This window comes from Lonchura striata, chromosome 14, assembly GCF_046129695.1.
Source record: "Lonchura striata isolate bLonStr1 chromosome 14, bLonStr1.mat, whole genome shotgun sequence".
Classification (NCBI taxonomy): Eukaryota; Metazoa; Chordata; class Aves; order Passeriformes; family Estrildidae; genus Lonchura; species Lonchura striata.
The window spans coordinates 6257202-6280578 of NC_134616.1; the positions used below are offsets into that span (position 1 = coordinate 6257202).

A 23377-nucleotide genomic window follows, 5' to 3' on the forward strand; every position below is an offset into this window, starting at 1 on the left:
AAAGTAGGGGGAAGACAGCAGGGTCCTGTTGTGGGCCTGGGTCAGGACTGAGGGGGGACAGCACACTGAAGGGGGAGAGCTAAGGGCTGTCACTGGGAAATTTGACTGCCCTGCACAGGAGGTTCAGTTCCACACACCAGTTTGATTCACACTGTGGTCCAGTAAGTCATTGCATGGCAATCTTGGGATAACTCTGCGGCTCCCCAGAACTGCCCAGAGACTGCGGGTGAGTCTGCGGGCAAGTGCTGGGAGACATTAATGCTGATCCTGGGAGAAGCCTCTGTTCTTGGGCCGGTGTGTGCTGCCCACACAAACCACACACACTCTGCACACCCACAGTGCACAGCGTACACACACTGTGCATGGATACACACTCTGCACACCCACAGTGCACAGCATACACACGTTGTGCGTGGATACACACTCTGCACACCCACAGCGCACAGCGTACACACACTGTGCGTGGATGCACACCCACAGTGCACAGCATACACACACTGTGCGTGGATACACACTCTGCACACCCACAGTGCACAGCGTACACACACTGTGCGTAGCACTCGGACCCCGGGACTTTATTCCTTCCTGGTGCGTGTTCCCCCACGGCCGGGCCCGGGGCTCCGTCAGCCCCCAGCCGGCCCCGGGGGTGCCGGACAACCCCGGATCTTGGGGAACAAGGTCCCGCAAACCCGGGGGTTCCCTGGTGTCCCGCCCCGCCGGCGGCAGCGGGACGCCCCGGCACTGCTGTGCCCAGGCTCCCCTCGGCGCGGAGCTCCGCTCCCGGGCCCGGGGCCGGTCCCGCCGCCCCCGCCGGCGCCGCTGCCGGTCTCGCCCCGCCCCGGCGGCGCCGCCGCCAATGGGGCTGCGGGGCGGGGCGCGGGGCACTCCCGGTGCCCGGGACGGGACGGGTTCCGACCCGCTCCGCTCCACGCGGGGCCGCCGAGTCATTGGCGGTGCGGTGCCGGTCCGCGCCGTGTCTCCCGGTCCCGCCGCCCTGCCGGTCCCGGTCCGTGCCGTGCCGTGCCGCTAGCACCGAGACAGGTAATCCGCGGGGGTCGCGCACCTGCCCGCCCGTTCTCGGCGGTCCCGGCCCGCCCCGGTGCCGGTGTCACCGCCGGGCGGAGGCGGTTGCGGGGTCGGCGGGACCGGCGGGACCTGCGGCGGGTCCCGCTCCCGGCGACGCAGCCACAGCGATACACGTGGGCTGCAGCCGGCTCCGTGATCACCTCTGAACGCCGGCGGTACCGGGCCGGGCGGCACCGCGCCGGTGGGTGCGGGGGCGGGAGATGGGGAGAGCGGAGCCGGGGAATGCCGAGGGATGCCGGGGGGTGATGCGGGGCGGCCGTGCCGCGGCGGAGCCGGGACGTGCCCGGGCATATCCCGGCGCGCTGCCGCCTTCCCCGAGAGGGCGGCGGGGGGCGCCGGCGGGGCCGCGGGGGCTGCCCGGGCTGCGGGGGCGGTGGGCGAGCCGGGCCGGCGCTCGCCGGGGCGCGCCCACGGCCGGCACCCGCGTGGGCGCTGCCCCCGCACCCGTCCCGCCGCCAGCCTGGCCTCGGCTGTCTGCAGAAGCGAGCAGCTGCCAGATGCGGGGGTCGGTAGGCTTAGGTTGTATATTAGGAACAAGTTTTTCCCCAAAAATATTTCTTGCCCCGCCACAGGCAGTGGTGAAGTCATCCGTTTGGGGAGATTTAATGGACGCGTGGATGTGGAATTTGGGGACGTGGATTAGTGGTGGCCTGAGCAGTGCTGGGGGAACAGATGGACTCCATGGTCTCGGAGAGCTTTTACGGGTACAGGGTTCTCTGATTATTGCAGGAAGATAGTGAAAGTTACTAAGAATTAGATGTGGGGCAAAAAACAAATGTAAATCCAAAGTTTTATGCAAGTTGATAGGTGCTTTGGAGGTGTTACTTGAGATACCTGGTAAGGCAAAGTGTGGGTTTCCAAGGTAGGACAGCCCTAACTTGGCAAGAATCACGGGAAAGTGGGCATTGTGCCCTGGGGTCTCCTGCTGTGTGCCAAAGAGGGGTGACAGCAGCCGGGAGCACTTCCTCTCCCACCCAAGCATCAAGCAAATACAAGTCCCCGGATAAAACAATCAGTGGACAGTTGTGTGCGTAGAATCTCTTTTGGGAAACCTGCTGATTTCCAAGCCACGTGGAAAGCCTCAGATTCCACCTTTTTTGTTTCTGTGAGGAGCCCTTTGCCCACAGGAGTCCCACTGCTGCAAAGGTTCTCCCAGCATAGTTTGTAGCACAAGGAGATGAGGACACAATGCCTGGACCAGAGTGAGGGAATGGCTGAGCAGGAGACTGGAGCTGACTATGGCCAACCATGAGGCATGCACTCATATTTTCCAAATAGCATTTTTTTTTCCCCCTGCTTTTCACTTGCAGCTCTTATTTAGGATTTCAGCTCTTTGTTCTTAGGTTCCAATATATACAAGTGTCTCATCTTGAGGCATGGTGCTGCCTGGCTGTGCCAGTCAGTCCTGCAGCACAGTAGGAGTCTCCTGTAGTGTGTGTGCTGGCTCATGTGGTGACATGGAAGAGCCACTGTTGGGGTGTGGGTTTCTGAGCCCCTGAGGGTGGGTCTGGGCTCCTCCTGTCCCAGACAGGCAGAGACCCATGGCTGGAGGGGTCAGGGTCCGTGGCTGAGGTGGGAAGCAGCCCCCACCCCATCTCCTCCTGACCTGCCTGCATCCCTGCCAGTCCCCTCTGCCCCAGTACCTGCTGGGCAGATGGGGAGAATCAGCAGCACTGAAGGTTTCACTGATGGCTTTCAATTTGTACCTTTTCACTGACTATTTTCCTCACCCTTGTTTTCCTCCCAGAATCCTTTAACTGCACACAAAAGAAATAGATTGTATTCAATACAGTCTAATTTTTTTTTTTAATTACACTTTCACAGAGAAAATACAATGGCTGAGCTGTAGTGTTGTCACAGGGTGGATGAACTGCAGCTCATGCTGTGGCTCTGCTGGAACCATTTCATCTCATGCAGTGAAACTCATTCACCAGCTCATGGCTTTGGTATCTTAGGGGCTGATGCAGTGCAGAGAGCCCATTCTGCTCTCCTGCTTAGGCAGGATGTCTCTTTAAGGCAATAAAAGAGTTCTTAAACAAATCAGAGATGTTTTTATGTTAGATCTCATACATCTGGGACTAGTGCCAGGAGATTCTTCTTCCCCTCAACCTCTAAGTACATTGATACTGTGCCCCATGTATACTCATTGTTACTGTGTCACCTTTACATTCTCCTGTGGCAGATAAAATGTGCAGCCCTGGAAATGTCAGGGGACACTATGTGGTTTCCAAAGAGGTGGGAGTTGTTGATTTTGGATTTTCCTTTAGCCTCAGTAAGAGCAGTTGTTTCAGTCAAAAATCAGGTGATCCAAGGTTGCTGCCATACCAGGGTAGTGCCAGGTGGTCTAGATGTGTCCTCCATGTACAAATCAAAATTCTTGGGTCTGGTGGTGTTGAAATAAGAAGTACAAAGATCCCCCAGCTTTGAATTTCATGCCTCATATTCAACCGAATGTTGGTCCCCTATATTGTTACACTTGAGCAGCAGCAGACCTGCCCTGTGCCCAGTATCCTGCTGGCACGTTGGGTATGGCTGTCTCCCCATCTTGAGTGATTCCATCATCCTGGCAGACATCCTTGTGCTTGGAGCAGCTCTGACACAGGATTCCTTTGGCCTGTGTAACTTTCTGTATTTGGCAAACTGCTTTAAACCGGGTTCTTATGGGGTGGGGGCTTTGAGGGCATTGTCTCAGCTGCAGGCCCTTGGAAAGGCTGGGAAATTATGTAAATATATGAGAAAAAGTGGCAAAGTTGCATTCACAGGACAGTTTTACCAAAAACTCTGCTGGTTTGGGGTTTTTGGTTTTGTTGAGGTTTTTTTCACCTGTGCTTTTTTCCTTGCATTACAGCACTTTGAAGAGCAGGTAAAAATCAGCCATTTCCATACTCTGGTATCTGTGTTCCTTTCCTGTTGCCTGCAATTCTGTTTCATTCATCTCGTGCTGTTATCAGGGGCAAAAGCCTGAACCAAACCCCAGGCCCCTGGCCTGCTGGCCCTTCTGAAGCAGTTGGGTGACACCTGCCCGGTGTGCCAGCACCCCAAAGGAGTTGTGTTTCATTCATCTGGGACCTGGCTCTGTGCTTTTTATTTTCCCTCCTGTACTCAACCTGTAGCTGAAGCCTGACGCCAAACCCCGTGCATCTCCTGGGACAGAGACACTGGCATCACCACCTTCTGAGATGGTGCCAAATCTTTTATTCGCTGGTGTCAGGAACCTTCATGCTAGGTCTAAGCTGTGCCCGTGCCCCTCCCGAGGTGCTTGCAAGACAGATTTAGTCCTGTCCCCACGGGCTTGGCTGCTGATCCTGTATCAGCCATGAGCAGGAGCTGCTGGGAGGGTGACTCATGCGCTGTGCTCCCTGGGCAGACCTCATCCCCCATGAATCCCGAGCCCAGCCAAGTGTCCTCTTCCAAAAGGCACCGGCAGGGAGTGGTGGGATTAGGCAGAGGAGGCAGAAAAAGCCTGCAGAGGAATGCTGCTGTGGGAGGGGAAGGAGTTGTACAGGACGTGTTGGGGGCTCTGTAGATGACCCCCCCCGCCCGCTGCAAGAGCCTTGCAGAGCCAGACATCTGGCCAAGCTTCCCTCCCAGGGGACAGCTCTGGTTCTCCTAGGCAGTTCAGGCTGTTTCCTCCAAAAGGTGTTCACTATTCCTCATGGGTGTTGAGAAATTGTTCCCAAGGCAGGTTGAATGGTTTCTCTCCTGATTTTCTGCACAAGGTAATAGGAAGGGCAAAGTGGAGATTGGACTAGTGAAAGTGGATTTTATTCCCTGTCATCATGGGAAGAGCCCATCTAAAGTCTGCAGAAATAATCAGGCAGCCCCAAAACTTCAAATAAATTGCTCAGTTTTGTAGCTTCAGTCTGAATTGCTTGCTCTGATTGAGATGCTGGTCCTGTGCTGCCCTTTGAGCCACCCTTACTGACAGTGTGGCCCTGTGGCTCCTGGCTGGTTCTGTTGTCACCTTCTGCTAAGCCATTAATGCACTTCAGGAAGGTTCTGGAGGGCATTTCAGAGGAAGGTGGGAACTTGTTCTGCTGGCACACAGCAGACCACAGGTGTGTGGGTGTGTGTCCCTTTCTGTTGGGGGTGTAGAGTGTGTGTGGGGCCGTGTGTCCTGTTCTGCCAGGGACACATCAGCCACCAGCATTTGGTGCTGTCACACTGGCCTCACTAGCCAGAGCTGGGCTGCTGAATCCTGAATCTGGGGCTTTGCTGAGCCTTTTCTGGGGCTTTGTTGAGCCTTTGCTGGGACCAAGCTCTCTACTGATTGTCTCTGGTACCCAGAGCCATGGCTGGGGCTGGAAGAATCCACTGGTGACCTGAGCAGTTAGTGGTCAGTACTTCAATACTGTGACTAAAATTTCATTTGCTGCATTGTGAGGCTGTGAGATGACAACAGAATGTGGCAGCTCATCACCAGCCTTGCTGGGAAGCCTGGGACTGATGGAGCCATGTGGAAGGAGCCAGGAACTAACCTCCTGCCCAAGTCCCACCTACAGTGCTCAGCAGTGTTGGCTGCTGTCCTGGCCAGGTGGAGATGGCCCAGAGATGGGCACTCTGCTCATCCCAAATGTGTTAGGGCTGGCTTTGATCACTCTGCCTTCTCTTCCTCTCGTCCCCAAGCTCCCCTCTCCTCTTCAGCACAATGGCCTGCCAAGAGAGTGAGTACCTGGATGACCAGAAGAAATGTGTCCCCTGCAGAAAGTGCATGCCCGGGCAGGAGCTTTCCAAGGTAAATTGACTTCTCTGTAAGGAGCAGAAATTGTCATGGGTGGCACAGCTGGGTTAATCCTCTGCCAGCCTCTCTTCAGAAAGATGATCTTAGGTCCCAGCATGTTGGGAAGAGCTGAGGCTTGGTAGAATGGGATGGTGGATTGTTTTATTTACCCTGGTAGCAAGGTGAGACAGTGGAAGCAGGAGGTGGTGAGGGATTTAAGGCAGCACAAGGAGCAACTTAATTTCCTTTTTTGCTGGTGGGAGTCTAAATTTCCTCTGCTCTGTAGCCCCAAGCAAGGTCTCACTGCATGGCTGGGCTGCACATGGATGGGTGCCAGCAGGACCCTGCTGCAGGGGGTCCCAGCCTGGCCTCAGTGGTGGGAGGCAGCAGGGTTCCCCTGGTGCTGCCTCCTGGGCCGTGGTGCTGCTGCAGCTCCCAACACCCAGGGAGCCCAGCTGGGCAGCAGACGGGGTCACCGAGTGTCTCCTGGGAGCTGCACTGCTGGTGGCTGCTCTCAGCTGGGTTCTGAGCACCCCCCCATGCACGGTGGCCCTTTGCCCCCAAAGAAGGGACGCCGTTTCCCTCAGTGCCACATGGAACCCGCGGCGGCCCCTCACCACACCCTGGTGCCTTGCAGGACTGCGGCGACGGCAGCGGCGGGGACGCGCAGTGCGTGGCCTGCCCTCCCAGGAAGTTCAAGGACCGCTGGGGACATCACGGCTGCAAGCCCTGCCTGTCCTGCGCCCTCATCAACCGCCTGCAGAAGTCCAACTGCACCGCCACGGCCGACGCCGTCTGCGGGGAGTGCCTGCCGGGGTGAGCGGGAGCACAGCCACGCCTGGGGGCAGGCAGGGAGGGGCTGGGCACAGGAGCCTTTACCTGAGGCCACCCATGGTCCCACGCGGGACCTAAGAGGAGCCCGGTGACCCAGGGATGTCTCTGCGAGGACACTGCTGATGACATAGTCAGACCCATCTGGTGGGTCCTGTTGTAGCTCCAGAGGAGGAAACGTGAAGGCTCACGTACACGAGCTGTGAAAGAAAACTTCCAGACTCGCTGTTCTGTAGACACCAGGGTGGCTGAGCCCTGGAAGATGAAGTGTTGTAGACCACTATGGTTAGTAGTCCCCAAAGAGGGGTTTAAGGGTTTACTGAAATGAAATGGCTGCGTACAGACAGCCCGTGCCAAGCCCAGGTGCTGCAGACACCACTAGCCAGCAGTGGGCTCCAGTGTATGAGTCTCTTCTCAGACTGAGCTGTAGCTGGGGTGTTCCCAGCCCTGTAGGGAGCTATTAACCATTAAAATTCACTTCAGCAGATGCGGGGGCGGAGGGGAGGGGGGGCTGTTGGAGAGATGTTGCTTCTTAACAAATGTCTAGACATGAACAAGTAGGTGTGGTGTGGCTCCAGCCTGTTGCTCCTGTTGCCAGCCAGGCAGGAGTGCAGGGTCAGCTGTGCCCCTCTGCTGCGGGGTGGGTGGCACAGCTGGCTGCACAGCTGGGAGCTGGTGGGGCCAGGCAGTGCTGAGCCTGTGTGCTCTGCTGGCAGTGCTGAGCCTGTGTGCTCTGTTGGCAGGTTCTACCGGAAGGCACGGCTCAGCGGGCAGCTGGAGTGGGAGTGCATCCCCTGCACCAAGCAGACACCATCCTCCGAGCCACAGTGTAGGTGTCCCCACACTGCTGGGGTTGGGACAGGTGATGTGGGCACAGGGGAGTCACAGCCCTGCTGGAGGAGGCACAGTCATGGCATGTGACGAGGGATGGGCAGGGAAGGGGTGGTCCAAGCCTTGGAGATTGGCTCCAGCGCTTTGTGGATGATGTTTGCAGGTCGGTCCAGAACAAACCTGGTGAGAGTCGCTGTCCCTACTGTACCACCACAGGACACAGCCCTCCTTGCACTGACCAGCAGTGCCCTGGTCATCATCGTCCTGGTGCTTCTGGCACTTTCCATCATCTACTGCAAGCGATTCTGGAAAAGCCAGTGCCAGAGAGGTGAGTTGGTGCTCTCCTCCCTGCTGTGCCACTCACCTGTGCCTGTGGGCTATTCTTGCTGTGTAGAACACTGCTGAATTCACAGCACAGTGACCCAGCTGTTCCTCAGCTCAGAATAGACACCTCATCCTGCTTCTCATGCCTGCAGGACCTCTTGTGTGCTTTACCTGCTCAGTGACACAGAGGAGCCTCCCTCCTCCTTAGGGCCATGAGGAGGAGGAGGAGGAAGCCATTTCACAGTCAGAACTGGCAATCCTCCCTTCTGAGGTTTTTCTGGTTGAGTGGCTCTTTGCTGCAGAATGAAGAGGGCTGTAGGAGTGGTGGCCAGGGTTGGGGGAGGACGGCATCCAGCAGCATGCCAGGGAGCTGCTGGGCTCCCAGCTCCTCGCTGGCAGACATACCACAGGGCTGAGGACATGCTAGGGAACTGAGCCAAACCTTTGCTCAGGCTGTTCCTTTTCTATCCTCCAAGTCTTCCTGAGGACTCAGAACTTCTCAGGCCAGCGAGCAACGTTCCCCACTGCAGCAGCACCTGGCAGGTTCCTGTGTGAGGAGCAGATGTCTGGACCCTGCTGCCTGGGTGTGAAGAATTTGAGCCCTTGCTACAGGCAGGCAGAAGGTACCTGCTCTTGCTGCCTTCCCTGGGGAAGGGAGGGTGGTGCTGGGCTCCAGCTCACATGGAGGCAGGATGAGAGATGGAAGGATGGAGCTGGAGGGTGAGCTTCACTGATGTGTGCTGGTTTCTGGTTCTAGGCCCCGTGGAAGCGGTGCAGTTCATTTCCGACGGGGAAGCCGTGGGTCTCCAGCTCCCCTCTCTCCAGCCAGAGATGGACTTGCCACCAGCCATGGCAGCCAGCACTGCCTCCAAGGCCCAGCTGGGCAGGAGCCTCCTGGAAAGCCAGCCCCTCATCCGGGCCTCGGGCCATGGTGACTGCCTGGACGGGGTCCTGCCACCCCCCACCCCCAGGCAGGGCCGGCCGGGCACGGTGGAGGCCCTGGCCCCCCTCTCCTCCTGTGCCTCCGAGATGCAGCACAAGTGGCCGCATGCACCCGTGGAGTGCACTGAGCTGGACCTCCAAAAGTTCTCCACCCAGGTGGAATATGTGGGTGGTGAGCGGCTGGAGGACGCAGCAAGCCGGGCTGTGAAGAGGATCCCAGCAGAGAGCAGTGGTGGGGTGCAGGAGGGGGCTCATCACTTGCCCACGGCTGAAATCCCACCAGGGGAGCAGCCGGTAAGTTCCTCTGCCTTACCACTCCTTAGAACTACTGCCAGCTGCCCAAGGCTCAGGCACAGAGGCTGGGCTCGCCACAGGGGTAGGAACATGGACTGAGCTATGTTAATATGGGGTGGTAAGGCTGGGGAGGAAGAGTCATTCCCTGAGCCCCTGTGAAGGCCCTGGGAGCAGAGCCAGGCATTGCTGTTCTCAGCAGACTGCCACCAACCTTGGGGTCTTTGTCTCACCAGGTGGATGATGCCCAGAGCCTGGTGACTCAGATCAGCAGCACGGCTAGTGGTAAGTGGCCTTCCAGTCTCACCTTTGGACTCCAAGTACGGGCATATCAGAGGCAGGTTCTTGGAAGGGAGCTCCCCCAGAAGCCCACCATGTCCCCACCAGGGACTTATCTGACTCGTGGCCTTTGGTGTATTTTCTTTGATGCTGCCTTAAGTAGCCTGTGGGCAGGTCACCAGTTACCAGCTTCCCCAGGACTGAGTCAGCTCCATGTTGCTGAGCTCTAAAAGTGATGTTGGAGGAGATACCTGCCCTGGCAGAGTGGCCTTTCACCTGTTCAGCAGGGCCTGAGGCTGGAGGCTGGCTGTTCTCTTTGCCCTTTTCCCGTTTGGCTACAATGGACACTAACTCTGCTGTGTTGCTGCCCCCAGGTCTCCCGATAGCAGAGCTGCCCCATTCCTTGGTGCAGTCTCTTGCCTTCTTGCTGGACCCTTCCTTGAACGGTGTGAAGAACTTCAGCCACGTGGCCCTGGAGCTGGGGCTCATGCCCCAGCTGCTGGGACGGATTTCGGGGTTTGAGCAGCTGGTGGCACACTTCACCTACGCGGGAGGCGCGGTCACCGTGCCGCTGCTGGCGCAGGCGCTGCAGCGGCTCCAGCGCTTCGACGCCTTGCTCCTGCTCTGCGACCACTTCACGCTCAGCCCCACGCCGGACCGCCAGCGCTAGGGCACGCGGAGGCACGCAGGAAGCTCCACGCGCCCTTACTCCCGGGACAGAGCAGCCAGTGGCCTGCAGTCACACAGCCTCCCTGGTGTGCGTGGCAGGAGCACACAGAGGTGGTCTTTGCATCATGGAATGGACATGACAGGGGCGTCTCTGCACGGGGGTTCAGGAAGCACAGCTGTGCCTTTTCCCTGCTCCGTGGGGGAGGGCTTGCTCAGGCCCCTCCAGAGGCTGGTTTTTTCTCTAGCTGTGACACCCATCCCTGTCAGTTGCTGTGCTGCCTGTGCTGTGGTGCCCTGGCTCTGCAGTGAGCCCTGTCCTGCCCCACTGTTGTCATGGGGTTCCTCAGCCATGGGGCTCAGTGCCCTCCTATGAGCCCAGCCATCTCCTCCCTTCCATTCCAGCTTTCCCGTCCTTCCTCTGGCCCATGCTCTGCTTTCCCGGGTGCCAGTTGCCACTTTCTCAGTTTACTTTTCAGTTGCCTCTCTCCCTCTGTGCTGTGATTTCCATGGCAGAGGACCTGGCCATGGCTGATGTGCTGGGCTCCAGCCTTTATACCTCTGTGCCACCCTTGTCTCGTGCCCATTTGTGGTGCAGTGTAGCATCCTGGCGTGAGTTTCAGACTGACTCCTGGGGTGAGCTGACTTAAGCCCTCATTGGGCTGTGGCTGTTGGCCATGGGCAAGTGCTGGCTCACCCCAGCCCGTGGCTGTTCACTGCCCATCACCTCCAAGGCTTCACAAACTGCCTGTGGTGGCACAGAGTGTCAGGGGCAGGGACACTGCACCGCGGGTGGCAGCTGAGGGCTGAAGCTGTGGCTGTGGTCACAGGCAGCAGTGACATTCCTGTGCCAGCCACAGCAGGAGCTCCTCCTCTTTTAAAATAATAGTTTTCTTTTTTTTTTCCTGCCTAAAACTGGCCCCATTTCTCATTCCTGGGAGTTGCTACTGGGAAGTGGGAAGCACCCTTCTGTTTGGTATTTCATCCCGGGGGATTTGTCATAACTTGCCATGGTCTTGCTGTCACTAGTCGCCCCAATTTGTGTTGTGCCTGAGCCTGGGGGCTGCAGGCAGCTGGGCTGTTCTCTGTGCCCTGGCCACTGGGGCTCTGCTGGTGTCCCTGGACAGGAGTGGGGCTGCAGGAGCACGTTCCTGAGTGGGGCACAGCAGCGTGGGGGCGGGCAGGCACACGGGTCAGGGGCAGAGGGGCTGTGGCAGTGGCTGAACGTGGTGCTGTTACTGCTGGGGCTGCAGCTTCAACCCCTCTGCGGGCCAGTCACTGAAGAGTTAGACCCCGTGATCTTTGTAGTCCCTTCCAAGTCAGGATGCTCTGTGGTGTCACCCTGGCTGTCCCGAGACTCGCAGACAGCATCACTGGGGCTGAGCTGGTGGTGCTGGCTTTGTCCCTCGCTGCCGCAGCTGGCTCTGCTCTCTGCTGTCCTGCCTGTCACCGGGGTCTCAGCCCAAGCCGGCGGTGTGGTGGTCACCAGCAAGTGGCACTGTTACCCCACTGCCTGCTGGCCCCACCCAGGCCCCTCGGCTGAGCCCAAAGAATTCTTCATCTGACCACAGGACCTCAAAGAAGCAGATGCCCTTCTAGGAAGGCAGACTTCCCCCACACCTCCGGGAATAATAGCTGCTGGTGTTTTCTTTCCTTGTTTAAAGATGTTGGGGCTTGAACACACCCAGGATGTGCTCAGATAAGCAAAGGCATGGGCAGTTTGAGCTGGACCTGGCACTTTCCCTCACTGCTTGTTTCTTCCACAGTCAAGGTCGTTTTATTGCTCTTTGCTCTCCAAGACCTACAGCGTTGAACTTTGAGCCATCATGGGGCCAGGATTAGTCAGACTCTTGCTGCACTCTTGGCCTGTTAGGGAGTGTTGCTATAGCACACACAGCCTGGGGCCAGGGATTTCCTGTTTGAGGCTTTTCTGTGGCAGGGAGAGTGCTGGGTTTAATCACCTCACAAAATCCAATAAATATTTAATCCCTCTGTGGACATAGTCACTTCCAGTGGGAAGGAAAATAACTTCACCCACTGCCTCTGAGTAAGAGCCTCCCTACAGCTTAGCTTGCTGTCCCTGGCTTTGAGGTTGGAGCTGGACTGGGCAGCTTGCCCTGTGTGTTCCTGTGTCACCAGTGCCACCAGCGTGTGGTCACTGGAGTGCACAGAGCAGTGGCAGGATGGCAGAGCCAGCCCACCCCTGTCACATGGCAGTGTCAGGAGCAAGAGATGGGCAGGAAGGGCTGTTAAATGAGAGCTGTGGATGATGGGGACAGGGCACAGGCGTGTGCTGCAAATCTCTTCACATGCTGGGCCAGTCCATAGTGTGCCAGGGGAGCTCTGGGACAGGCAAATGAAGTGAGGCTTTAGTCCATTTGTTTGGGGTTTTTTATCACTTTTATAAAGAAATCAACCTCGTTTTCTTGATAGTTTTTAAGATAAACTTATTTTTCAATTGCTTGATGCCTGAGCAATATTACTTATGGTCAGAACTCACCCCGTGCCTTGAGGGTGCAGCGCATCGGGTGTGTGCTGTGCGGGGTGTGGGTCCAGGCCATGCCATGCAGGGTGTGCAGGGTGGTGTGTGCCATGCCACAGCTCCTGCCCCTCTGCTGCTGCCCCTCAGGGCAGGCTGTGCTGCCCAGCACGGGCTGGCAGGGACTGTTTTATGGTGTTTGGCCTGTTCTGGGCTCCCCCTCAGAGCCCCACACGTGGTGTCCATGCAGGTTATATTGGCTGGTGCTCCAGCAGGGCTGGGCACTGCACAGGAGCATTGCAGGACGTGGCTTTTCAGCAGTGAGACTCCCCCAGCTCCCAGCCAAAGGCTGCTCCCCACTCGCTGTGCTCACGGCAGGCACCTTCCTTCCGCTGTGCTGACAAAACCAGCTGTGTTTACATGGCCAAAAGTTCAACAGGGAGCCTTTAGCCCACCCTAAGACCCCTTGGCCAGGCTGCCTCGAGCCCAGCCAGAGCCCTCAGGGAACCACGAGAGCCTCAAAAACAGGGATAATGCTGTGACTCAGACATCAGAACAACAGTGATCCCTGAGCAGGGAACTGCTTCACTGGGGAACCAATGGACTTGATACTTGACTTTTGCTTTTTAATAGTATTTTCAACATAGTACGTAGAATGTAAGGTAGGGAAATTCCTGTAGTGCTGGATCTCATGTCACAGCCTCAGGAAGCCATTTGTGCCAAGCTGGCATGGCTCACAGAGAGGTGAAAGAAATGAAATAACTCTGAAATCTGTGCCAACTTGAGCTAGGACTCAACAGTGGAAACACTCCAGTGCAATGGGGTTTTTTTTAAACAAGTGATTGGTTTCCACACCAGTCTTGCCTGGAAGTCTGATTTGCAGAGGAATTTGTATGATAAGTTTAAATCCAGCTCTGTTCTGGGAAGCTCTTAAGCATAGACTTAAAATAGGCACATACTTCACTGTTGTTAAAGTGGTTATTCTGGTGAACAATTGGTGAACATCCCTCGGGTGCTGTTCCTGAACAGGGGGCTTGTGAGAGCTGTCCCTCCAATGTGCTTTTACAGAAATAGGCAATACTGAAGAAAACTTAGTGTTACTGATATGGGCACACTTCTTGGAAGAGTCTGCAAGTGTTGGGGGAAGGTACCTCCTCTGTGTTGGATTATTTAGTACTTCAGACTCTGGTGCTTTTAAAAAAAAATAATCACTACATTTCTGTAGCCATGGTTTACCCAAGGGACTACATGTTGTTTTTTATGGTAGATGTTATTTTTCTTTAAGGTTACGAATAGGTTATTTATATTTTTGTAAATTCTGTGCCATTATCGTTGTAATTCTGCTGTAGCATTGTTTCTATTGGGTTTGGGGTGTTGTCTGTGTTCAAATCAAGCAGAAGCTGAAGCTCCTGCCCCCTTTTAATGGAAGGGGGTTGGTCCCTCACATTCCTCCAGACCTGGTGCTCTTGAGTGATGTGTGTTTGTAGTTCAATAAATTTTGGAGCCAGACACAGTGACGTTTGGTGAGTTTTGATTCCCCTCCGCATTGCTGCGGGCCCCCTGCCCGCCTGACTGTGGGGGCTGATGCTGCAGGGCCAGGGGGGCTGGGAGGTTCTGTCTGGCAGGGCAGGCAGTGCTGCCAGAGATATTGCAGTAGCCCAGGCGTCACCTCATCCCAGTGGGAAGGGGCAGGAGGGGCTGGAGGTGGTGCTGGGTGGGGTGGCCGAGCTCCTCTCGGGCCCCCCCAGGGTGCCTGCCCCCACCACAGGCATCAGCTTGAGGTTTTACATGGGTTTCACATTCTCCCGAGTGGCCAAGTCTCAGGTGTGGTTCACTGCATGGCCATGGGACACAGGGGGAGGCCGAGATCCCTCAACAATGCCCAAGGATCTCCCATTCCCGAAGCTTTGCTGAGGAGCAGCTGCTGTTTAAGCTCAGTAATTACAGGCTCATTAAGCCTATTCATGCCCTTATACTGGTATGTTTAAAATAATTATTAGCATGAATGGTGTTTTCTGTTCTAATTAAAGCTATGATATTTGTCCAAACTCTGGCAGGCTCTATGAGTGTTTGCAGCGCTGCAGCTCGTCCTGCCTGAGGATCCCCATGCAGAGCAGTGTCTGCAGCCCTGGCTGCCTCTGTCACACCACAGGGCAGCAGCTGTGGACAGCACAGCCTCTGGAGTCAGAAAAGCCACTCATCCACCACCAAACACAAAGCCATGGCAGTGGTGGGGGTACTCAGCACCCACGAATTCCAAAGAAGCCTTTTCTGTGGAGCGTGTGGGTGCCTGGAGCCTGTTGTCACAGGTGCAGCCATGGTGCAGCCCAGGTGTTCCCAGGGTCTGTGAGGGGTGATGATCCCAGTGCCCAAGGCAGGGTGCTGTGGCCCTCCCGTGGGTGACCTGAGCCCAAAGCTCTGCCTGTGCCTGTCACTTGGCTGAGGCCACTGTTACTGCACAAGGAGAGGGCCAGAAGTGTCTGTTGGGAGAGCAGCTTCCCGCAAGCTTGTGGGATAGGAATTCAACATATGCCATGCCTTACCTTTAAGTGATTCCTGGCCCTGGGCTTGTAACCATCCAGGCTCTGCATTCTCAGCTGAGTGGACACTGCAGTAGGCAAAAGGGCGGTGGGTTTGGTCACACCTCGGGTCTCTTCTGGAAGAACAGGGGTGCCCCTCCCATGCAGAGCAGATGCTCCCACCCAAAGCAGGAACTCCCAGTGATCAAGAGGTTCACACCCCCTCTTCTCCTCACCTCAGTCCGCTGTGTTGTCTGGTCTTGCCTTGTTTTTGGCTGAAGCCCAAGGAGCGATGATAAATCAATCTTGTTCCCCTCAAAGTACTTGGGATTCTCGTACTTCATGCTGGAATAAGAGGCAGCTCCCATGAAGCAGAGCTGGCAGAGAAGCCCACGTGCTCCATGTGAGCAGGCAAGTGCGTGGTCGAGGTGTGACTCCTTGGTGGTCAGAGCAAGGCTGGCTCCCACCCCTGGTCCTGTTGCCACCTCAGCCACTCTTCACAGAGAGGCTGGCAGCAGGTCAGGGTGCTGAGCTCCCTGTCCTTACCTCAGCTGCCTCCAGCAGGAGCATCTCCAGCTGGGATGCAGAGCTGTGCGGAGGCACTGGCAGCTTGGCGAGCCTCCAGCTGCAGAGGGGGTGCCAGGGAATGCTGCCTGGCACACGCACGGGGCCTTCTCCTGAGCTGGCTTTGGAGCAGGAAGGCAGACGTGTGTCCTGCTGCTCCCAGCAGTCACACCACAGCCAGCAGTCCTGCTGAGACACGTGCTCTGACCTATGGGGTTTTGCTGTGAGTAACCCCAGTGAAACGTGTGGGGTGTGGATACCTCACCTGCACGCCCTGAAATGCACCTGCAGAGCTGGGGACTGTGCTCCTGTCCTTGTGTGGACAGGGACCTCTGAGCAGAGGTTATCTCAGACCTGCTGAGCTGAGACTGCAGTCACGGGAGGTCTTTGCCTCCTTCTCACAGGAGACCCCACTCATGTCCTCCCCATGAGCAACTGGGTGGCAAAGGGGAGCTGCTGGAGGGGGCTGGCCAGGGTGAGGAGGTGTTCCCACTGATGGAGTGTTCCAGGTGGGATCCTGCTTGGAGCCAGATTAATTAACGAGCCCTGTGTTAACAAGGACTGCATGGTCTGTGGCAGTGGAGTCAGAGGAGCTGTCTAACATCTCCCTCGTGTGCAGGTTCTCGAGGCACAGAACAAGAGCTTTCACAGTCGCACTTTTTAATAAAGCTCTGCATTGGCTTTGGGCTGAGATGACCTGGATTAAGAACTGTGTTTTGTTAAAACACTGATTGAAATTCTGTAGTTGCATGGAGGGGATGGCTGCCCTTTCCTGTGCAGGAGAGGGTAAGCACACAGTCCTCAGGGGAGTCAGAGCTGCAACATTTAGTGAGAAAAGGGCAGGAATGAGACCGACAGCTCTGGAGTGCCTTGGTAAACAGATTCCCAGCTTTCAGCCTTCATTTCCTTGCCTAACCCCAACCAGGAGGCTTACCAGTAAAGAAACCTTAAACACCTGCCCTCCATGTGCCCCTGGCCCCTTCACAGAGGCCGGGGGGACAGGCAGATAAATTTCCATTGCTAAAATTGAAGACTGAAATCTGTTAGAGAGACATGAATTTCCATACCCAAGTTCCTTTCCTTCTCCACTTTCTTTCCCCACAGGTGGTGTTTTTACTGTTTCTTCTCTGATTTTCTCATTCTGTATTTCCCCCAGGCTTCCCCTGCACACTCAGTTCTTACCGTGTCTCTGCAGGACACGAGGGCAATCACAAGCAAAGGAAAACACACATTTCACAGCACATTATTGAACTGGATGTGTTTGCCAGGAGGCAGAAATCTATTGTTCTTCTGTCTTTCACACTCACCTTCCCAACCTGTCAGTTCACTCACAGGGACTTCCAAAAAGCAGCTGAAAAGCTCCACAGTGCATGTTCGGGGCAGGGTCCAAGGCTGCTGGGTGCCTGTGCAGGGAGTGCCACCATCACCCAAAGCCTCGGTGGGCAAAAAGAGCCTCCAAACTCTGAAAACTGGGCAGAATGCTTGGGGGAGCATTAATGAGAGCAAACCATCTCATCTAGGACCAAAGTGTGAGCAACATCCACCACCACAAAAAAAAAGAAAAAAAGTCCTTATTCTTTTTATTGGCAGCAGATGTTCATTTTTAAGGGGAAACAAATCCAGCTCCCATGCCAGAGCTGTGCTGGAGGCAAAAAAGCACTGTCTCTGGGGACAACCTGATGCCAATAATTATTATTATCCTTCAAAAATACATTATTATCGCAAATGAAATTGCCACACTCCTGACTGAGCCTGGTGGTAAATTAGGTTTTTGAGCCTGGCCAGGCTATTTCTCTGTGACAATTCATGGGAGCTCATAACCTGGGTACTAGGCTGGTTTGCCTTCCAATGCAGCAGCATTAGAGATGGAATTTTAGCAAAAGAATAGTGTTTTTACAACCCCTTAAATGCCTCCTCACACTCCCCCTCATTCTCCTCTGAGCTGGCCTGAAGGAATTACAGGATTACAAATAAATACCCCAATCAAGTACAATAACAACAGAGCCAATGTTCATAATTTCTTGCCTCCTGCAGTTCATATTCACATGTTGGATCAAGGAGAACCCAATGCCCCAGATCTGTGCCTTGGCCAGCTCCAAAGCCAGGCAGACATGAGCCCTGTCTGGGTCCCATCCTGCCCCAGCCCCAGGACATCTCCAGTGAGAGAAGGTGGGCTGTGAGCTGCTCTATGGTCTTGTCCTGGTCCTGTCCAGAGGGTCTTCCCAAAAATGTGCCCCACACCCTCTGCCCTGGGCACCAAGAGGGTTGTGCTCCTGCCCTGTGCCACCTGTGCCATGGAAAGGCATTAGAAATGGCAGCTTGGCATGCAGAGTGTGTGTGTGGACACCAGCACATCAATACAGACAGAAATGAAATGGGGGAAAGGCTCCTGTCCCCACTTTGTACAGGGAGGGGGAGCAGAGACCGTGTTAGCAATGCTCAACGCTGCAGATAAGAAAATAGCACACTTGTCCTACCTTCCCCCTCAATCCCTCCTTCCTTCACAGTGAGCAGGAGAAACAAAGGCAAAACAAACAATTTGACAACTTGGCTTCACAAAGAAGCTGAGAATTAGTCAAGTGGTGAAGATATTCCCATTTATAGCTAAAATGCCTGAATATATTGCTAAATATTCATGGTCTTTATTAGCTCTGTTAATCATAACAGTTTGCCTGGAGAATGAATATTCTTACATCCTACCCTGCAAGCTGTGCAAGACAGCAAAATACTTATATTCTCCTGAATGAAAGGCAAAGTAAGGCAAGTTAGTGCAATTCTGTTAAATAGAACGCAGGGTGTGTCAAATTTAATAATGGGGGATAAATTCATATCCTGTCCTAGAAACATGAACATAAAGAGGAAAGGGACATTGCATTAAAGACTTTATTTGGAGTGCAGCCATTGCCATCTCCATGAGGGAACAGTTGGCATCACTGTTCCTCAGCATGAGCAAGTGGTGGGTTTAATTCCAGAACAGGGTGGGAAATGGAGACAGTTCAGTTAAATAACTGAACTGTGAAGAGGAGTTCAGGAATGACAATGCACTGTGAAAGAAAAACTGCAATGGTAACAACTAGAACTCAATTCCTTTCCAGCCTTTAGGAGAGATTTGGTTTCTTAACCTGAATGTGAAAGGTCCGAGCAGTGTATCACAGTTTAGAAGCAAATTAAACTGTCCAAAACAGCCCCGAGCCATCCAGCCTACTGCAACTGCCCACTGATGGAACTGTGGTAAATCCATCATGGAAGTGATCCAGGCACTCCTCATAGTCTGAATCCTGCCATGTTTGGCATGTATCACCAGCAAAAGGTCAAAATAAGCTGTGGAAGGAGAAGGAAGCTGCAAAATGTTAAGGCCATTGATTAATTGATTGCTTAATTCCCATGGAAAACTGCCTGAGGCAGGATGTGACTGCAAAAAAACATTGTCTGTCTCAAAAATAGGAACAAAATCTGCTGCTCTGAAACTTACTGCCACCATTTTTGTTAGGTATCATAAATTATCTCCTAACAGTACACACAGTCTGGGCACCACTGATGGTGGTGTACAGCTTGGCTCCAAGTGTGGGTTTGAAATGGAAATTACTTCTGCAGTGCTGTAGGAACAGCAAGAAATGGTCAAAATGAGGCTTTGAAAAATCCCTGTTGTTGCTGTCAGCTACACCAACTGCAGGTCCCTGCAGAGTGGAAATCCTGGAGACAGGAGACCACCAAGGTCCCACAGCCTGCAGGACACAGCATGGATGGGATGCAGATGTGCAATGAAAGCATGTGGGAATGATATAGAGGATATAAACCTTTATGCTCTAAAGTCCCATTAATTGTGAAGTAATAAGAAGAAATTCCATTAATGGGGACACTCCTTGTACTTGCCCCTTACAGTGTCCCATAAAGCAATTGGGTTTGTCTCCAGCAGATGCATTAGATGGTCCAATCATCTGATTTTATAAAGCAATTAGTCTGTTCTCATCTGCCAAAGAGACTTTTATGGGTCTGTCATGGAGAAGTCTCTTCAAGTGACAGACTATTGTGTTGTACAACCAGACCTGGTTCCTGCAGAGCTCAGCCTGGGGCTTTTGGGGGGGTTTATTGCTATTTTTGCCCTCTCATGTCTGGTTAAGTGACAGCTGCTCTCCACTTCTACAGTTTGGCACTACTGAACTGAGGAGCATCAGCCAGTGTGGGCTGCTGGGGGAATGAAACATCCATCAAGGACCAAGTGCATTAATTCGGCCCTTATTACTGGGGCAAATAACAAAACACCAGGGATGGGGAGCAGGGCAAGAGGTGCTTTTGATCTGCTGCCTGTGGAGGCTCCATGTGACCTCCTGAGGGAGGGCTGGCTCCAGCACAGCCCCAGGCACAGCACCCACCTCTGCCTGCTCTGCCTGGTCCCAGCACAGCCCCAGGCACAGCACCCACACCTCTGCCTGCTCTGCCTGGTCCCAGCACAGCCCCAGGCACAGCACCCACCTCTGCCTGCTCTGCCTGGTCCCAGCACAGCCCCAGGCACAGCACCCACACCTCTGCCTGCTCTGCCTGGTCCCAGCACAGCCCCAGGCACAGCACCCACACCTCTGCCTGCTCTGGCTGCTCCCTCTCGGCTCTCCCAGCACAGCCCAGAGCAGCCTTTGGTCCCTGCTGCTGTCCCCTGCCCCATCCCGTCAGGGACTCCAAAAGAACATTAGTCCTGCTGCAATGCAGAAAGCTGACATCTGCAGCACATCTGGGCAAGGACACGCCTCCAACCTACCTGCTGGGCTCAGACTGAGAAGAGCCAAGCACGGGGAGTGCTCTGGTATCACCTCAGGGGAGCAGTTTGGGAACAGACCCTGGAACTGGGGTGGGAATCTCTGCTGAGCGCTGGTGGGATAGGGCAGCCGTGAAACGCCATTAGCCTTCAAACAAAGTGCTGACTGCACCCCGTGCCTGGTGCTAAACCTGTCCTCACTTGCCGGTATTCCTGCCTGGGCTCCATCCAAAGCCTGGGAGATCAGACGCGTTCCTTTCTTTGCCCACCGCAGTGCAGGAGTGGTGGTGGGAGGAGGCAGCGGGGAGAGCAGGCGGGGTCTGTGGGGACAGGTGAGTTCTTTGGAGGGCAGGTGAGTCCTTTGGGGGACAGGGGGTGTCTGTAGGGACAGGTGAGTTCCTTGGGGGGCAGGCAGGCTGTCTCCACAGTCAGTGAGAGAGCAGAGCTGTGTGCCCGGCTCCAGGGAGAGACTTTGCTGCTGCCTGGGGCACAGGGCGGCTGCACATCGTCTCCCACGCGGGAGTTCGGGGTGTGCCTTTCACGTCCAGTCTCCCAGGTAAGGGCCAGGCTCCTTCCTCCCTCTTCCACCCCCGGTCTGTGACTGACCTAAGATGCCGACTTACTTCTCAGTGCAGATGATGGTTTGACACTGGCCCACCTACACCCCCCGTCCAGAGCTTAAACTGGATTTAACCGAGGACGTTCCCCCTTATCCCAGCAGCGTGCTTTGGCCAGCCCCTCCGTACTGTTTTCCACTTGAAGAGCTAAGTGATGATAATTGTATTCTGTTTCTCCTTCCTGAGCTAATTTTCTGACTCATTGTGGGGTTTTTTCTGCTAGCTTTTTGTTAATCTAGTTGGCATGTTGTGGTTTCTTTGTTCATTATGTGGTGGGGCTACATAAGAGGATCTGTCTCTGGAATTCAGGTATCCCCTGCACTGCGTTCCCTGTTATCGTCTTCATCAGCAACTCTGCTGAAGGCACTCTGCTGCACTTGGCATGAGCTAACCTTAATAAATCGGGCTGTTAATCACTCAGACATGTCTCGCTGGATCTTTGCACACTGATTTGTGTGAGCTCAAATAGTTTCCCGGGAGCAGACTTGTGGTGACTCAGTGTTTCAATAATTTGCCCTCCAAACTCTCCCTGCCGGGGGCCTTTGCCTGCCGAGAGAGCCGCGCCGCGGGCAGCGGGGAGCGCTCGGTGAGCGGCGGGACGGGAGCAGGGAGGGGTCTCCTCACGGCAGAGGCTTCCCGGCGTGTTCTCCTCGCACCCCGCACTCCTGTCGGGTCCCAGCCTCGCGTGTGCAGGGAGCAAGCTGCGCTGCTGCTGCCGCCCTGGCCGGGAACGGAGCACAGCCTTGCTCCGTCCCTGGGAGCCCTCCCTCGCATCCCACAGGTGCCCGGCGGGACTGGAGACAGATGAAGGAATGTTTGTAAGGAATGTTGAAGCATCTATTTACGTGTTGAGTTGATTCAGACCAAGCAGAAGCAGAATTTCACAGATTCCCTTTTGCAGAGCCTGGTTTGGAGTCCAGCAGAGATGCAGCCTCCTGCCCCCCAGGCTCTGTCCATGCCCTGGTCAAACGATGCTCAGGTTATACTTTTTTAATACATACATTATACATTCTATGTTTGCCTGAGAGCTGCTGGGAGTTAGGGCATCCTCAAGTGATACAGGAGCCTTGAGGCTCTGAATCTCACTCAGGCATTGATAATTATCAGCCCAGATAGCTGAGCCATTACGGAGATTCGATACAGTCAGCTCTTACATCCTGCCCATTTAGGGGAGAAAAATCCAGCAACGAGGAGATGCTGCGATTGACAGATCCAAGGAAAACCAGCCAGGTTATTTCTGACAGCAAGAGATAGCTAACTACAGGGATTAGCAGAAGATCAAGGGAGTGTGGAGAGACCCCTTCTTTGGAGTAAGGGCTTGGACTCCTCCAAAAGAAGGTTATTCGGTCATTTAAAAAAAGAAAGGAAGGAAAACAAACCTAATAAATATCAGACAATACATGGCAGTTTGAGAGCTGCTCACCAAAAGCTAGTGAGGAGCGAGGAACAGTAAAAAAAAAACAAATAATAGCTTATTTTACTATTTAAATGAGGCGATGTTTATTAATTAGAGATTAACATTTTGAGAAACTCACAGTGATGTTTTTTCACTGAAAACAAACCCTTCTGTACACTGAGGGAGGACAGTGCTGGCAACCAGCACAGAGAGCTTTGAATTCCCATGTTCAATGATCGTGAGCTCCAAGCAAAGTGCCTCAGGGACGAAGTATTCACCCATTCCTGCTGCCACTCCTTGTGTTCTGCTGTTTTCTTCTGGTGCAGGCACTGCAGTGCACACCCAAGGTGCCCAGCTGGGGTCAAATGGCCTGAAGGAAGGACTCCCCTCCTTTCTGTCCTTTTCATTCCCACTGCACAAATAGAAAACAAAACAAACAAACAAACAAAAAAACCATAAAAATCAGTCCTTAGTTTCCCTTCTTTGGTCTGGCTTATTCTCCCCTGGGAAGGTGGTGGGAATATGTCCTTATTGCCTCAAGCCACCCAGCCCCTCTCTGGGCAGAAGATCTGTCTGGGCTATGACCAGGGCAGACCAGGAGCCCCCCAGCTGACATGGCTGCCCTTGGGCTGCTGAAATCCATCACCTGGTTTGCACCAACTAGACAGCCCCAGAGTCCTTGGTTGCTCCTCACAGGACATTCCTTCCAGCCCTTCCTTGCCCTCCTGTTGTTTAAGTGAGACTCTTACAGCAACTAGTAACAATGCAGAATGATTCCATTCTTCAGTGAGTGAATGCTACAGCCCTGATGAAATATTTTGTGGCCTTTTATAAAGTGCCAGTGTAGCTCTCTTTACTGAATTAATATATTTATAATAAAAAGAACTTCTCAGTGGACTACATTAATCTGTCATTGCTCCATCTGAGCCTACAGCCATGGCTCCTGGGGTGCATCCCTGCTCCCCTTGTCTGGGGCTGGCTTCCAGCTGCTGTGGGTGGGACAGAGACAGGGCAGGAGGAGCAACCGAATCTGAGAGCAAAATCACCATCAACAATCCTTACCTCTGTTGGAGGCTTTGCTA

The 23377-nt window shown here is 54.4% G+C and overlaps 1 protein-coding gene across 1 annotated transcript; it reads left to right on the forward strand.

Moving 5' to 3' along the window:
- The first annotated feature begins 900 nt into the window (after positions 1-900).
- Positions 901-9974, forward strand: EDA2R (ectodysplasin A2 receptor). Its single transcript, XM_021548403.2, has 9 exons — positions 901-1041; positions 5713-5821; positions 6444-6622; positions 7381-7466; positions 7632-7796; positions 8269-8415; positions 8550-9028; positions 9262-9310; positions 9679-9974. Exons 2-9 carry the CDS (start codon positions 5735-5737, stop codon positions 9972-9974), a joined length of 1488 nt encoding a protein of 495 aa, XP_021404078.2. The 5' UTR covers positions 901-1041; positions 5713-5734.
- Positions 9975-23377: the final 13403 nt, after the last annotated feature.

What these genes read in the sequence shown, in the direction of transcription:
- EDA2R (XM_021548403.2), top strand. Translation starts at nt 5,735, where the DNA reads ATGGCCTGCCAAGAGAGTGAGTACCTGGATGACCAGAAGAAATGTGTC. An exon ending in CCGGGCAGGAGCTTTCCAAG is followed by an intron (nt 5,822 to 6,443) that starts GTAAATTGACTT and finishes GGTGCCTTGCAG; the next exon opens with GACTGCGGCGACGGCAGCGG. An exon ending in ACCATCCTCCGAGCCACAGT is followed by an intron (nt 7,467 to 7,631) that starts GTAGGTGTCCCC and finishes TGATGTTTGCAG; the next exon opens with GTCGGTCCAGAACAAACCTG.